At 35.4% G+C, this 17108-nt stretch overlaps 1 protein-coding gene across 1 annotated transcript in view; it reads left to right on the top strand.

Moving 5' to 3' along the window:
- SYNE1 (spectrin repeat containing nuclear envelope protein 1) overlaps window positions 1–17108 on the top strand; it is a 335993-nt gene that overhangs the window by 32782 nt on the left and 286103 nt on the right. Inside the window, exons 2-6 of the mRNA XM_070932643.1 lie at window positions 982–1043; window positions 12911–13006; window positions 15110–15193; window positions 15515–15535; window positions 16589–16681. Of these exons, the coding sequence (XP_070788744.1) occupies window positions 982–1043; window positions 12911–13006; window positions 15110–15193; window positions 15515–15535; window positions 16589–16681 (356 nt within the window). The remainder of the gene's footprint in view (window positions 1–981; window positions 1044–12910; window positions 13007–15109; window positions 15194–15514; window positions 15536–16588; window positions 16682–17108) is intronic.

The raw sequence follows: 17108 nt of genomic DNA on the forward strand, positions 1-17108 counted from the left end.
TCACACACAAGGAAATGTTATTTAAGGAACTCAAAATAGGACTTCTTATGAACGAGAACAATATTTCTTATATGGAGCAACTCAGCAAGTGCTTTTCTGATGAATGACAGCTAAATCTGAGCAGGATGTTAAGATCTCAAGCTTAATAATTTTCAGTGTCAAGTTGTTGGTTGCTGGAATAATATTCTTCTATTCATGACCTATTACCTGAAATTGTATTTTTTATAAATAATAATAATAATAATAATAATAATAATAATAATAATAATAATAATAATAATAATAATACAACTATTTTACAGCTTATTTGGTTTTCGTTTAGTATGTCTCCTAGCTATAATTTATTCAGCTTAAATAAAAGCAAGGTAAAATAAATAACTCAGCCTGATACCCTGTTTCCCCCAAAATAAGACATCCCCTGATAATAAGCCCAATCGGGCTTTTGAGTAATAAGGCCAAGCGCTTATTTCAGGGTTCAAAAAAAACAAAACAAAACAAAAAAACAAGACAGGGTCTTATTTTGGGGGAAACACGGTATAGGACCAACTAAAATGTTCTGCAGCTGTAATTAATTCAGTTGTGATTTTGCTTAAAGACTTGCAGTAAATCCTTTAACATATTTTAACATCACCTGTTGGAGAAAATGGCTGCCATAGAGCTGTAACAAGGCACAGAATATTGCGGCAGCCTCTTCTCATTGCAGTCTCTACAGTAGTGTGTGCAACCATTATAAATTCAAAAATGGGTCGTATGTAGCTCTAGGAAAGTCTGTTATAAATTAAATCTGTGGTTAAGTGACTGATTACTAGTTGAGGATTACCTGTAGTGGTACTGACATCAAAAACTGTGGAGGGCCACATGCCACCTTTCTCTGTTCTTACTCTTATGCATCATAAAGAGCTAAATTGATTATGTCAGCTCATGACATAAAGAAATGTATCTGAAAGTTTATCATTGATCATTTTTTTCTTCCTTTTTAAGATGAACAAGAATCTGTGCAAAAGCGGACTTTCACAAAGTGGATCAACACACATCTAGCCAAGGTAAAACATTATTCTTCATTTTATAGAGTAAAAATGCTGAAGTAGTAAATCAGAAGGCTTGAAACAAGATCCACCACTTGTAAAAAGAGTGCATTATCTCTAAAGGAAAAATAGATAAAATGGATAATATTGCTCTGTCCATTGAAGTGATTTAGAACCAAAACTGTCTCATTTGTATAGCAAAAGAAGGAGCTATTATCATTACAGCATGTGTTTCCTGTATAATGCTGGACAGGAAACTAAAAAGGAAAAGGAAAGTTTATATGTACTTGTCTTTCAAAACTATTATTCTCTTTTTTAAAAAAAAGTCTTAGAAAATTATACTTGTTTTCATGAATTATTAATTACATTGATTTTAAACAGCAAACAAAATGATACCAGTTTTTTTCCAGCTGATATTTTCAGAATATCACAATATTGTATTTTCTTCTAAGAAAGTGTACAAAATTCTGTTTTTTAGTTTTAGAAAAAACACCCCACACTCCTGCTTAGAAACATCCCACACTCCTGCTTAGAAATTGGAAGTAATCATCTCTTTGCTCAGAGATTAGAAACAAGCTCTGAATTTTCATTCACTTATTGAATACTTCCCTCATCTCTTAGGAACAAATATCATTACTGAAACCATATTCTCACCTTTTAGAGGCATGCCACTGGAAGTTTAGTAAATGATGAGGGAATTTTTCCACTTAAAACTGGCTTTGGATAAGTTTCCAATCTTCTGGAGCAAATTTTGAAGAAATAGCCCTTGTAACAAGAGCCATGATGGAAAAGTGGTTAGAATGCAGTACAGCAGGTTAACTCTGCCCACAGTCTGGAATTCAATCCTGATGGGGTTCAAGGTTGACTCAGCCTTCCATCCTTCTGCGATTGGCAAAATGAGGACCCAGATTGTTGGGGGCAATATGCTGACTCTGTAAACCTCTTAGAGAAGGCTGTAAAGCACTGTGAAGCAGTATATAAGTCTAAGTGGTATTGCTATTGCTAAAAGTGACAGAGCTATGTGTCAAATGACAACAAGCGGAATTGCTGGCTGGTGTATAGATTATATATGCATAGTGCTGATTTCATCTTATCTTCAGAAAATTGTAACTTTCTGATTAATTTATCTCATGGAACCATGAAGAATTCTTGTCTGTCTTGTCTGTCCAATTATTTTATTCATTTATTGATCACACAAACACACACACACACACAGTGCCACCCAATTCACTATGACCTTCAGCAGTATACACAAATGTCAACAAAAATATTCCCCACCCATTGAAAAGCAGCATAATACATAAAGCCAGCTAAAGAAATAGAGTGGCAACCCATCTAAAATATATAACAACACAATGGGAATCCATTTATACAGGCCTGTCCCTTATCTCTATGCAAATCCATAAATCATCAACTTTTCAGTCCTAGTGTTGGCAAAAAGTCTGTAAAGAGTTCCCAGGCCTTTATAGAAACTTGTCTTATTTTAACCTTGGTCAAATAACCCAATTTTATTTTCCTTCTTTTTACTTCTAACAATCTTGATCTTTAATTCATTCTGATGCTATCATAGAATTTTTTTCTCTCTTCAGTTTTTATTTTTCCCATCCCAATGATTCCTTTGAAGTTTCAGCCAATCTCTTCTGTAAATTCAATAAAAATTGTTGTCTTGGTTGTTCTCTTGGTTTATCATTTGTATTTCCACTTAATCTACAACTTCTTTTGTATATTCAGTAGAAAGTCCCTATCCAGATCATTTTCTTGGCTTGTCATTTCTTGGCTTTCACTGCCTTCTTTCTCTTACAATCCATGCTTCTCATTTTCCAGCATTTCTGCTTCTAATTTTTCTACATCAGGCAAAATTCTTCACATTTGTCATTCCTTCATTAATATATTGTATGGACATAATCTAACCATAAAAAACAGACAGCATTGCTGACAGTGTAACTGCTAAACTCTGAACCCATTCTTTAAATATCTCCGGGAACAGTGTTCATTCAAACCTGTTCATTGATAGAGTGCATTCAAACCTGTGGGATACCATTGTCGTGTGGTCTCCTTTTGAGCAGCCCATGTGGGTAATGTCCAGTCCTCTCCTTATCTGGAGAGATTCTATAGAACTCTTGGTTCTTCAGTGTTTGCCATGGTCGATGTCTCCACTCACTGCCAGTTCACCTCCCCCAGAATTCAGTCATGGAAAAATGCTGATTCTTAACTTCCTTTCTAAAGGCACAGACATATATCAGGGGCAGATTGTTCCAAAATATGTTCATTCACATGTTTTGTTTCAGAAAAATACTGTCTCTGATCTTAGAAAATAGTTAGAGCTGTTGGAGATTACCATTAGTACTCACTAACAGACTTGTTATATTTGGAATCCATAATGGAGGATAGCAATTTCGAATTCATAATATAAAGCAAAATAGGAGGCGATATGAGAGGTGTGAAGCCAAGGAAAAATCCATAACATAAAGATAAGACAGGAACTTGGAAGAGATAAACAAGAGGCATATGTCTTCCATGACAGTTATGCTTTATCATCAGGGAAGAGCCGATTAAATTGTTAATATAGTTCTTAAATAAAGCAGATATACAGTAGACTGTTAAAGAGGACTGCATTTTGAGCTGTATTGTTGGGTTTCCTGGAGTTGATTGATTATAGATAAAACCTGGAAAAGTCCATCCTCTGATTCTGCGGACAGTGAGACATATCTATTGGGACTTAAAATAAAAAAAGCCTCACTTAAGAATATATTGAGAATATATGGCCATAATTGAGCCCCAAATTTATGTTGCTAAGTGAGAAATTTGTTAAGTGACTTTTGCCCCATTCTACGATTTTTCTTGTCACATTTGTTAAACGAATCACTGTTGTTAAATTAATAACATGGTTGTTGAGTGAATCTGGTTTCCCCATTGACTTTTCTTGTCAAAAGGTTGCGAAAGATGATCACATGACCATGGGACACTGAAACCATCATAAATATGAGCCAGTTGTCAAGCATCAAATCTAAATCATGTGACCATGGGACTATGTGTGAAAAATGGTCATGTCACACTTCTCAGGACTGTTATAATTTTGAGTGGTCACTAAGAGAACTGTTGTAAATCAAGGATTACCTATATATCCTCCATGAATTTGTCTTACTTCTTAAAATGAGCTCTTTCTCTACTCTTTAAATCCTTTTGAGAAACAGCAGTCTACACTATTCACAATTCTACAGTAATTTTAAGTATGATTGCATCTTAGATTGTTTTAAAGACATGACAACCCTGACAAATTTAGTATTGGTTTCTTTGCTAATGTTACATGGCCTATTTAGTTTTTTAAAAGCGCTGCAGAGTGGGTTGACATTTTCTCTAAATTGTTTACCTCACTTCCAAGACCAATTTGCTGGTCTCTCTTTGCTAGTGAAGTTTCCATTAGTATTTGTGTATCAATTTTTAATATGTTACATTTACTATATAAATATATTATATTTATGCATAATAATATAGCAGTTTTTATAGTTTTGCACTTTAAATTACATTTGGTATTTTCATGCACTTTCTTCTTGGAGGGTTTTGGGTTTTTGTTTTTTGCTTTTTTAAAAATTCTTATTATTCTGAATAATTTTGTGTCATCAATAAATGTGCCCATCTGATTCCTACTTGCTCTTAAAACTATGTTATTTGATAGTGTCTCCACTGCCAAATTATCACACTCCACATATTTACTTGTTAAACATTTCTGAATTAGCATAATTTAAACTAATAAACACCAGTGAGAGGTAGGGAATCAATTTAATAACCTTTTAAAAGGTTTCCTGTTCATTTTTTATGCTTGCTATTATGCATGGAAATAATCATTAATAATATTTTACATTTTCTTACATAATTTAAAATATCAGTGTCAAAATGAAAACCACAAACCACTTATTTAAGATTTTCGAGATAATGTCAATAGTTCTTACATAATATCCTTGCATTTTATTATTTTTGAAAATAATTATCACCCTCATTAAAAATACAGATATATAGGTAGCACTCAGATGACAAGTGGGACTGGAATTTCCGTCACTAAGCGATGGTGTTACAAAGTGCAACATTGTGTGACTCTGACACTAAGTGACAGCAGTTCTGGCACCTCATTAAGCAAATCCCGCACCATCATCAAGCAAAACATCACATGGTTGCCATTGTAACCATCTACTGGTTTCCAGCACTGTTGTTAAGTTTGAATAGTCACTGAATGAGGAGTTGTTAAGCGAGCACCACTTGAATTTGGATTGAATTTGAACAACATCTAAGTAACTAAGGATTCTTTTAAAAAGCTATGTTTCACCACTGCAGTTTCAAGCAATCAATTACAATAGAGTTGGAAGGGACCTTGGACGTCTTCTAGTCCAACCTCCTGCTCAAGCAGAAGACCTTATATCATTTCAGACAAGTGACTGCCCAGACTCTTCTTAAAAACCTCCAGTGATGGAGCACCCACAACTTCTGAAGGCAAGTTGTTCCACTGGTTAATTGTCCTCACTGTTAGGAAGTTCCTCCTTGTTGTGGAGGTTATTAAATCAATGAAACATGAACCTCTATCGCTATGAAACTCTACTTAAACAAATGAGCCTCTGAAGCAGCCTACAGCAAATGTTTTTATTTACACAATAAAAACATAATAATATATATACAATTAATAAACATCACTAAGTTACTGTTATAAATTATACTGTCAGCTATCTATCTATATACATATCTATTCTCTCTAAGCTAGGCTATCTATGAATATTCTTCCTCTGAAGAAATACCACTTTATACCACAGAACTGCTCTTCTAACGGACTTCCAGACTGCTCACAGTTATCTAAAGGAAGATCCTAGAATGCAATACAATACTAGACAGAAGAGCAAACTGAACAGCAAGGTGAAGAGCAAACTGAATACCAAACTGAAGAGCAAAGGTTTCTGTTAAGAATCACCTTTTTTACTGTTAACTGTGACAGTTAGGGGAGGGCCGGGGAGATTCAAACACACTAGCTGCCCTCTGATTGGCCCATGTATCTGTACATTCCAAAAGCCATTAATAGGCACAGCTATTGAGAAATAATTTTTCTCTAACACTCCTTAATTCCAGGTTGCTTCTCTCCTTGATTAGTTTCTATCCATTGTTTCTGGCCCTGCCCTCTGGTGCTTTGGAAAATAAGTTGACCCCCTCCACTTTGTGGCAACCTCTCAAATATTGGAATACTGCAATCAGATCCTCCCTAGTCCTTCTTTTCTCTAGACTAGCCAAACTCAAATATTGCAACCGTTACATTACAAACCGTTATATTACAAAGTAATATATTAGAAAACAATGTGCTTCAGAAATCAATGAATCCATATAACTTTATTTCAGATACTGATAGAAAAAATTAATTTCATATTTATTCTAATGTTGTGAATAAACAATAAATTAACATGCTAGCTCAAGTCATCTGTTGTGTACTAACACTCTTGCATTAAAAAGAAATCCCATACACAATATCCTAGCAATATTATTACAGAAAGTAATAGCTTGTCTTGTAAAGGCAAGTCAGACTGTGCTCTATTTCTGTTTTCCTGGTTCTTTTTTTCCCTCCTGTTTATAGATAGCTTTATGTGTATGTTCTTAAGGCCATTTATCTATAATATTTTCTATAATGTAGTATTTATTTCCAATATTATTTTAACATCACAATTACAGATCTATGATATTTTTATTTATTATAACTATGGATAATATTTAAATGAATATTAAGTATATATTATATATATTTTTATAATAGAATATTAATGGGTAGGAACAGGCTCAGACTCAACCCCTCCAAGACAGAGTGGCTGTGGATGCCGGCATCTCATGATCTAATATCCCCATCACTTCTGATGGGAGGGGAGTGCCTGGCTCCCTCGGAAAGGGTTCGTAATCTTGGCGTCCTCCTTGATTCACGGCTGTCCTTGGTGGACCATCTGACGGCCGTGACAAGGGGGACTTTTGGATAGGTTCGCCCGGTGCACAAGTTGCGCCCTTTCCTAGACAGGGATGCCCTCCGTATGGTCACTCATGCTCTCATTATTTCTCGGCTGGATTACTGCAATGCCCTCTACATGGGGCTGCCCTTGGGGTGCACCTGGAGGCTCCAACTGGTCCAGAATGCGGCCGCGCGGGTAGTTATGGGTGCTTCCCGTTACTCCCATATAACACCATTGTTGCACGAGCTGCACTGGTTGCCGGTGGTCCTCTGGATCCGCTTCAAGGTGCTGGTGCTCACCTAAAAAGCCCATCGTGTCATGGGCCTGGGGTACTTGCAGGACTACCTCCTACCGGCCTCCCACCGCCCAGTGCGCTCACATAGGACTGCCCTCCTCCGGGTCCCATCAGCCAGACAGTGTAGGCTGGTGGCCCCCAGGATGAGAGCATTCTCTGTGATCGCACCGACCCTCTGGAATGGTTTACCCACTGGGTTCTGGATGGCCCCTGACCTCCGCACCTTCCGCGCTGACCTAAAGATATGGCTCTTTCAGCACATTCCCTGATCTGCCATGCATTTTAATTTGGGGGATTTGGGGTTTTTAAATCGGATTTTAACATTTTAATTCTATTTATTGTTGGGGTGTTTTATTCTGTGAGCTGCCCTGAGTCCCTCGGGAGAAGGGCGGCATATAAATATGACAATAAATAAATAAATAAATTATATAGGACAGTAACCTTCCCTTTTTGGTGAAGCTGGGTTTCAGACCTGGAGCAGGGGTGGGTTCTAAATTTTTTTACTACCGGTTCTGTGGGTGTGGCTTATTTTGTGGGTGTGGCTTGGAGGTCATGTGACTAGGTGGGCGTGGCTAGCTGGTCAGAGTCATTTCTGGAAGGTCCTCACACTTACGACCAGTCCTCGCACTTACGACCCGACTCATTTGTTTGCTTTTAACACTGATCAGCTGTAGGATGGCCCTTTAAGCCCTGCGGCAAGAGTTTAAAGTTTTTTTTCCCTCTAGTCATCAGCTGGGACTCAGGAGGCAGCAATAGATTGGGGGTGGGACCAAATAAGAATAACATAGGTGGGTGGGGAGGTGGGAGGGCAGGGGGGAGAACCAGTTCGGTGACGTCATATCGTCACCGCTACCGGCTCAGCCGAACCGGGAGGAACCCACCATTGACCTGGACACTATATTCAAACTGTGTTCTTGGATGACCAATAATGGGACATGGATGGAGAAAGCATTTATACTCTGCTTATTCCTTCCTGACAGATGGTACCAGTCTATGTTTGCAATAAGGGAGGGGGAGAAATCAGGCCCTTCAGTACTCCATTTTGGTTGTCCCAGTCCCTTTCCTTTTTCTCATTTAAGATCTACATAAAACTATTGAGAAAAGGAAGGCCTTTGTCTAACCATTTTTAGAGTATCGGTTGCAGCTTCACCTAGCAAAAGAAGCACTGAAAATGCTCCCTATTACTTTTGCTAATTTTACCTGGATTACTATAAATCACTTAATACGGGGCTTTCCTTGAAAATCATCCAGAAATTTCAAGTGGTACAAAATTCAGCAGCCTCTGTGCTTGTGTGCTGATATGGGAGCTGCATTAACTACTGGTATATGGTTTTGAATGCAGCCAGAAGTGCTTGTATAAAACTCTGTAGTACATGTCTTGTACATATACAAGGCTGTCTTTCCCAGTTAGATTCTGCCTAAGTCTTAAATCAGCAAGAAATGACTGCTGCAGTCCTCCTCCCTACATATCTTGGGGTAGAGGAAAGATGAGTGAAAGCAGGCCTGGTCTGGGCGACTTTGCTTCCTTTGAGACCCCTTATCAGTTCAAGGCAAGGATAACTTCCATTCTCCTACCTCTCGTGTTTCAGAAGTCCTTTAGAGAGGATAATTAGTGTTCTAATGTAGTGGGTTCTTGGCACAGATAGATGAGTGGTTTACTGCTGATTTTGAATAATGATTTATTACTTTAATAAGATGTTGCATTTGCATTATATTACTGTCACTTTGTGCACACTGCTCGGAATCTTTTTAGATTGAAACAGTTCATACAGTAGTGGCCAAAATTGTGGAAACCTTTTGGGGAAAGTGTATTTTTGAGGTTTGATGGCCAATAACACCACTTTTTTTTTTTGGCGTTTCAAGATAATCATATTCCACTGCTACTTGCAAAAGCCAAGACCTTAACCCAATTGAAAACTATGGAGCCGACTAAAGAAACTTGTTAGTCAGAAGTGACTTAGCAATAAAACCCAGTTAATAGAAGCAGTCATTCAATCTTGGTTTCACATTATAACAGCCGCAGAACTAAAAGACTTGGTTCACTCCATGGGAAGACGCTGTAAGGCCGTCATTCATGCTAAAGGTTACCCAACTAACTATTAACTGATGTGATAATTTTTGTATATCTTGTTTTTTCTATGGCGATAATTTTTGTATATTTTATTTTTTCTACGTGTTTTACTTTTCTTCTTTATACCTTAATTGCTATTCTAGCAGCAAATCTTTGATAGGTTATTGCATTACATTCTTGATTAAATTATCTTTCCATTGACACATAATTTTATGGTACTACTCCCCAAAAAAGTGGTGTTATTAGCTAGTTTTAGAAAATACACTTTCCCCAAAAGGTTTCCATAATTTTGTCCACACCATTTTCAAAATAAGCAACCGTATGCCCTTACATCTATGGAAATTACGGAAGGGAGGCAGCAAGTATCAGAAAATAACATACCTTGTACAAAAACACAAACCTATTGGTGAGGGTAGGTGGGTATATTTTTAGTTTTATGGGACTATTAAGGACAGGAATATTCCATCTCTCCTGCCATGTTTAGTCATCTGAATATTTTAGAAAGAGTTTCCAGCTTTCTAGCTTTAATCGTTAGGAACCGAACAAGCTAAAAAGGTAAAAGGTATAGATTTATGCTAATAAAAAGGTAGCCTTTTAAAGATTTATGGTATAGTATGTGCTATTAGCTAATGAGTAGCAAAAAAAATAGAGAAATGTATACTGCATATATTTAGAAATCATTACTTGAACTAAGCCAAGTGCTGATGTAAGTCAAATAATTTGGCATCTTGGAACATAGGAAAGAAATGAGGTGGAATAAACGATGGGGGCATATGAACTGATGATTTATTATTAATCAAATATGTGGAATAGCGCAAGCTGAACATTACGTAGAATTTAAAAAAATGAATTTCACAAATCTGATTTGTCAGCCAAATGTGGCTGAATATCTTTCATTCTTTTTATAGGCCTTACCCTTTTTTTGCCACTGAGGAAAGTATCTTGATGTGTCATATGAAAATGGAAACATTGTACTGTTTCACAACATATTGTTTGTTTGGCTCTGATATAGGAACTGTTATTGGTTTGGTTCTGATATAGGGCCTGTATGTCTTTAAAAGCTGTATACTTTTAAAAAATAATCTCTACTCCACTCTCCCTTCTAGTGAAAAGCTAAGCAAATTTAGAGCCTAATTATGCATAATGTTCATATTTTAAGAGTCCCATTTCCAGTTAGACTTTTCAATCTTAGAGTGACAAGTTTAAAATAATATTTGGTTCTTAAGAAGAATCTGTTCTGTTGCTGCAACAGCATAATTTGAGATCATTGTTTTTAGAAGTTAAGCTGTTTGTTCTCAAGCTGCGGTGCGATAAAAAGCAAGAAGATAAGGAATTTGCTCATTGCAATACCATCTAAATCAACAAATAGACAGAGATGAGTAGTTATTCCTTGTCACCTCTTACAGATTTCTAATTCAATGATGTAAGCCAATCATTAACAATGAGTGTGTATGGCATTAGCCAATCACACAGAGACACAGACATACAAATGCACATAGAGAGACCCATAAAAGCTATATAAGCTTTCTGAATATGAAGCCTCACCTGTAGTCCCCCTTTCCTTTTTATTTATGTAGCCACAATGACTACAAAGACAATGCCTGCAATAAACAACAATGTCTATGTCTATAATCTTCCTTTCATGTAACTTTTCTGACCTCCTCACTTACCCTTGACAGAGCTAGCTCTCCCTGCAAAATGGCATCACTGTTGCTCATTACAACCTTTTAGTTTCTCACCAATTCTTGTGCTATTTTAGATATTATTACAAGAAAATATTTCAATATTGTGACTGGGATTGATAGTTATTATGCCACAGACCAAGGGAAGAAGTACTAAAATAGAATAATATCCTATTTGTAAGTGCATCTCCCAAGTTATTCCAAATCTAAAATAGAGTGTGTGTGGTATATAGAATGTGTGTATGTATCCTGTAATATTTGCTGATGTTTAAAGTAGAATAACTCTATTGCTTTTGGTATTTTTGCTATTTGAAAGACTGGTCTAGAGAGAAGGCAAAATTTCCAAACATTGCTTGTCCCAAAGTTATTCTCCAGCAGTGTGTACCTGGAAGGACAAGTGGAAGAGAGGTGCTACATAAATACAAAAATAGAAGCAATGAGAGCAAATGCACAAACCTAATGTGAGAAAATAAGGGGAAAATTGAGTGAGAAAAATTGGTCTAATAAAGAATCATTTTTGCTATATAAAGATGTACAGTTAGTTAATCTTATACAGGTGTTGCTTGGGAAGTATATAAGAGGTATTGCTTTCTCTGTAAATAAAGATGTATTGGAAGACTAATATCTGATACACCTTCCTTCTATTTTATTTATTTATTCATTCATTCATTCATCAAATTTATAAAGGCTACCCATTTCACACGAAGTGACTGTAATGTATATGTCTTTATATGCTATAAGGAAAATAAATTGTACTCAGAAAATATTAAGTATACCCAACAGAATTTATCCTGGATAATTTTTCTCCCTCAAGAAAGGTTTTCTGAATATATTTCTTTTTAGGCTAATTGTTATTTTAATAATAATAATAATAATAATAATAATAATAATAATAATAATAATAATAATAATTATTATTATTATTATTATTATTATTATTATTATTATTATTATTATTATTATTATTATTATTATTTCACTGGAAATTGTGCCAGAAGTTTGGATTTGAGTACAGCAAAACCACTGGGAACATCAGGTTGAGAAAGTTTTAGAGAATGAGAAACTCAAGATCTTGTGGGACTTTAGGATTCAGACTGATAGGCACTTGGTCCACAACACACCTGACATAACAATAGTTGAAAAGAAAAAAGTATGGTTCATTGACATTGCAATACCTGGTGATGCACGAATTGAAGATAAGCAGCAAGAAAAAATCACAAAGTACCGGGACTTACAAATTGAAGTTGAGCGACTGTGGAAAAAGAAATTGTGTGTTGTCCCGATTGTAATTGGAGCCCTTGGAGCAATACCCAAAGGGCTACCCCGCTATTTAGAAATTCTAAATTTGCCGGACTTGAACATTTTGACTCTACAAAAAACCACCTTACTCAGAACAGCTTACATCCTCCGACGATACCTTAACAGTTCCTAGATCCTTGGTTAGGACTCGAGCTGCTGAGCTATTAACCAGCCTCAAAGGCTGTGAATCTCACTAAAGATTAACCAATAAATAATAATAATAATAATAATAATAATAATAATAATAATAATAATAATAATAATAATAATAATAAAAATAATAATGAAAGGTAAAGATTTTCTCAAGTAAAGGTTGACTCTTGGTGACTGAAGAAGTAGAGCCATAAAGGAATCTTGATAAGAGTATAGAAGTGATTCTTCTAGAATGCTTTCCAATTTTCCAGTGTGTTCGCAATAACACACTTTCTCTGTCACACAAAAACTTTGACATGCTAATGATAATGGGGTAAAGTAGGAAGGTAGAAAATCATGATTAAACTGAAGAAGGTACAATGTGAGAACCATTTGTAACTAAAGTTTTTTACTTCAAAATTTTCTACTTTCATTCACAGCGCAATCCTCCCATAGTAGTCAAAGATCTATTTGAAGACATTAAAGATGGAATTGTATTGATCGCTCTTTTGGAGGTCCTTTCAGGACAAAAATTGGTAAGTATTTTTTATATATATAAATACTTATTTATTGCTCTATTGATTGATTTTATTCATGCTTTGTAATAATGGCCTTTCCCCAAAACATTGGAATGTTAATGTTCTTTCCCTGTGCATAATAAATAATGCATACTCTATAATATTGATTATGGTATAATAGGTGGATTTATGGATTGCTGATCATCCAGTATATATAATCCATGCTAGAAAAGCAAATGAATGAAAAAGTAAGCATTATACAATGTAAATATTTATATATTAACATTATAGAGTATCAACAGAATACTGTTAAAAATCAATCTATGTTTGTTTCATTTTGAAACAAAAGGAACAAAATTAGTTCTATGGTGTTAGTCACTGTAATTTATAAATCTCAGTGTGTGGTTTAATGTTATGTATGTATTAGGTCGGTATAGTTTTTTTTCCCAACAAGCCATAGTTAAAACAAGGCCCTCCAAGTTCAGTTCTCATGGACAGTAAACAATCTTAAAGTGAAAAAAATCCATTTTAGAGAGTGATTTCAGACAACAGTAGTCTTTCATATCTTAAATCTAACATCCTCTGTAATCACAGTCAACATGGCCATGGATCATGGTAACTAGGATTCTGAGATAGCTGGAAACATTATTATTAGGAGCTGTGGTGGCGCAGTGGTTAGACTGCAGTATTGCAGGCTGACTCTGCCCACTGCCAGGAGTTCAATCCTGATCGGCTCAAGGTTGACTCAGCCTTCCAACCTTCCAAAGTTGGCAAAATGAGGACCCAGATTGTTGGGGACAATATGGTTGATTCTGTAAATCAGTTAGAGAGGGCTGTAAAAGTACTATGAAGCACTATATAAATCTAAGTGCTTTTATGGAAAAGTCTGTCCTAGAATAATTGAGCAGAACTAGGCAAGTTTAATCAGAAACCAGTTGTGATATAATGGTGTCACTGCTCAGAGGAATCTGTTTCAGGACCTTGGCAACTAAACTACTGAAATCTTGAGCAAATTAGATCTGAAGAACAGATATTCTATACAACTAAGATGTGAGTGATATATGCACTATAAATTCATGACAAGTAATTTGCTCCAAAACAGTGGAATCCTGCCATATCTATGTTGAAAAACAAATGAGTAGATTTATAATGATAAACTGTTAATGTGATATCTTTTGAAATACAATAATGAAAGGAAACTTTGGTCTTATACCTGTTACTTCTTGGACGTATAGCCCAGTAATCCATGGTTTCCACATATAACGTGCAAGCAGTTTTCATATGGATTGTAAAATTGGATCATTCATTGCAGTCCAAGTGCAATTGTCTTTTTCGGAGTGCAAACAGCTTTTTGGTTCCTACTTGTTAAATAACTTTCAGTCATCTGCTATTATGAATAGAAAAAGTACTCCCTCTTGTGGTAGAAAAAAATCTTCAATAGAGTTTAAGTTTTGGGGTTACTTTTATTGAAAAATACTAAAAAAATTTTTTATTAAAGTGAAGTATTAAAAATTGAGACAGATTTATTTTATATTTATCCAAAATATCCATTTAAAAAAAAATCTAGAACAGGATTATAACCAGGTTAAATATATAAAAATATATTTTGTTTTGATTTGGACTATAACCAGGTTATAGTCCAAATCAAAACAAAATATATTTTTAGCTGTTATTTTTTATTAAAGCATCAGTAGAATTTAAGGCAATTTTTCCTAGTCTGATGCTGTCCATATTTGTTCAATTTTAGCTTGTGTGCCTAATCCCCAGTTAGCATGGCCATTCGCTGGAGATTTGGTGTTTTTAACTGCAGCATTTTCAAAAGTTATCACAAGACGGGTAATTCTGACTTACAAATTCTGACTTGTAAACTGACTTCTATAAATTATGGGTAGATTTATATTCTGTTCCCTCAGAATATAAATAAAAAAAAAGAATAGGAGCTTTAACAGATCAATGACTTTTTCTAAAATTGATTTATTTATTTGAATATGAGGCCTCTACTCTTCACTGAGTTTCTTTTCTAGTGAGCTTGTTTAGGTATTCACATTATGAATACAGTCTGTTTTGATACTGTGATTTGTTAAATGCCAATTGATCTTTTTTATTTATATTTTTTTAAAGCCTTGTGAACAAGGGCGAAAATTGAAGAGAATTCATGGAGTGGCCAATATTGGTACTGCTCTTAAGTTCCTAGAAGGGCGTAGGGTAAGTTTCAGAGTTTTGTAGCCATTTGCCTCTTTTGCACACACCCTGAAAGAAACTTACGAGCCTTAACCAGTCACAATTTTTCCCTATTCTGTAGCTGCGATAAATTGAAATGAAAGGTAAAATAAGAATCTCAGGAACTAAAACAATAGCAATAATAGAGAGATGATAGAAAGTAGTGAGTTTAAAGCACTAATTTAGAAAACACTTTTCATGTTAACTTGTTACTCTGTATAAAGCATATTTTTACTTCATCTTCTTATTCTAAACATTATCAACATATAGGATTTTAAATACATATTTATTTGTTTTCCATGCTAGTCCGTGTATAGAGGATCACCGGTTAGTATAATACTTTTATCAAACATTCAACAATATAATAAATTTCACTAAAATTAAATAAACCTTTTTTTAAACATAATTAGCTATATTATTTAAGTACTCTATATAGAGATCAAAAGGTGCATAGACTTCCATATTGTAGGGATTATAATGAGCAGATATTTGTTATCTAGAAAGGTACTGTAGTTGTAGTTCTTCAGGTACACTGCCAGGAGCATGGGGGTTCAAGCAGTTAGGGCACTGGGTTGGATTTTAGCAACCCCATGTTCAAGACCTGAGAGGTGCTGTAGGATGGGGTTGAGCTCCCATCCTTCGCTCCAGCTCATGCTGGGAACATCAAAGGAGTCCTCAACTGGGTGTCTGCAGGGCACCACTAATCCTTTCAACCTGGAAGCTCCTCAGTGCTTCTAACATGAGTGCAGCATCAGGTATGCTGCCAGGTTGTCTTCTCAGATAAACATATTGGGTCAAAGATTGCTAGTTCTTGTCAGTAGTTGTCTTCTTACCGTACTCCTTGCTAATTTCCTTATGTTAATTCTCTATCCTGTTTGATCTTGGGAGTGAAAGCATTCTTCAGAGGATGGCAAGCTCACGTGGTTCTGGCTTCCTATTTTTGGCAAATGGATGTAGCGAATTTTTATCAGTAAAAGAATGTGTGGGATCTAGTAATTGACAAGTGAAGTGAAGGTTTATGTACCTAAAATAATTTTGAAATATGTTTCAAAAGCATCTGATGCAGAGTATTATTTTCTTCCTAATCTACAGAGTGGACTGCCCTAGTATGCAGGATTTGCATGGTCTATTTTCATGTACATTTCGCTCCATCTAAGAAATATAAACATAAACTGACAAATGTTTGATATACTTATAGCATTTTTTAAAATTTGGAAGAATAACTGTAGGTATAGCATTGATTTTGAGAGTATATGCTATTTACATTAAGGCTCATAAACATATCCACAAATGTTTCCATTTTATAACAAGCTACCCAGTTGTTGTGGCTTTCTCTAATGCATGATGATAATGTGTTTGCGTCTCCCTACCCCAAAATAGATTAAGCTTGTCAACATTAATTCAACTGATATTGCCGATGGAAGACCATCTATTGTGCTTGGGTTGGTGTGGACAGTAATCCTGTATTTCCAGGTATAGTATTTTCCCTTTTTAAAAATAATAAAAGTCAGATTATTACTGTTGGCTGCATAAATCAGCCAGATGTTTAGACTGGGTTTGGTATTTTAACCACTTACCTTGTCCTTCCTAAGCCATAAGCATAGTTTGCTGTTTGATGGTGTTAAAAGTAAAGCTGCCTCTTGCAATTGACTGATGATGATTTTGTCAATGCTTCAAGTGGTGTTCCAAATGTTTTGGAATTGCATTCAAGACATCTATTACTATCTTCACTTTCTTTTGCCAGTTATTCTATTCTTCTTTGCAGCGCTTTATATTTTGTAATTTACTAAAATAATAAAAGACAAATTATGGTTGGTCATACAATCATCCAGATGTTTAGATTGGATTTGGCATTTTTTATCCACCTATCAAGCCCTTCGCAAGATTAGACATGACACAG

This window comes from Pituophis catenifer, unplaced genomic scaffold, assembly GCF_029215685.1.
Source record: "Pituophis catenifer annectens isolate HBS135680 unplaced genomic scaffold, rPitCat1.0.hap2 SCAF_1, whole genome shotgun sequence".
NCBI classification, from domain to species: domain Eukaryota; kingdom Metazoa; phylum Chordata; class Lepidosauria; order Squamata; family Colubridae; genus Pituophis; species Pituophis catenifer.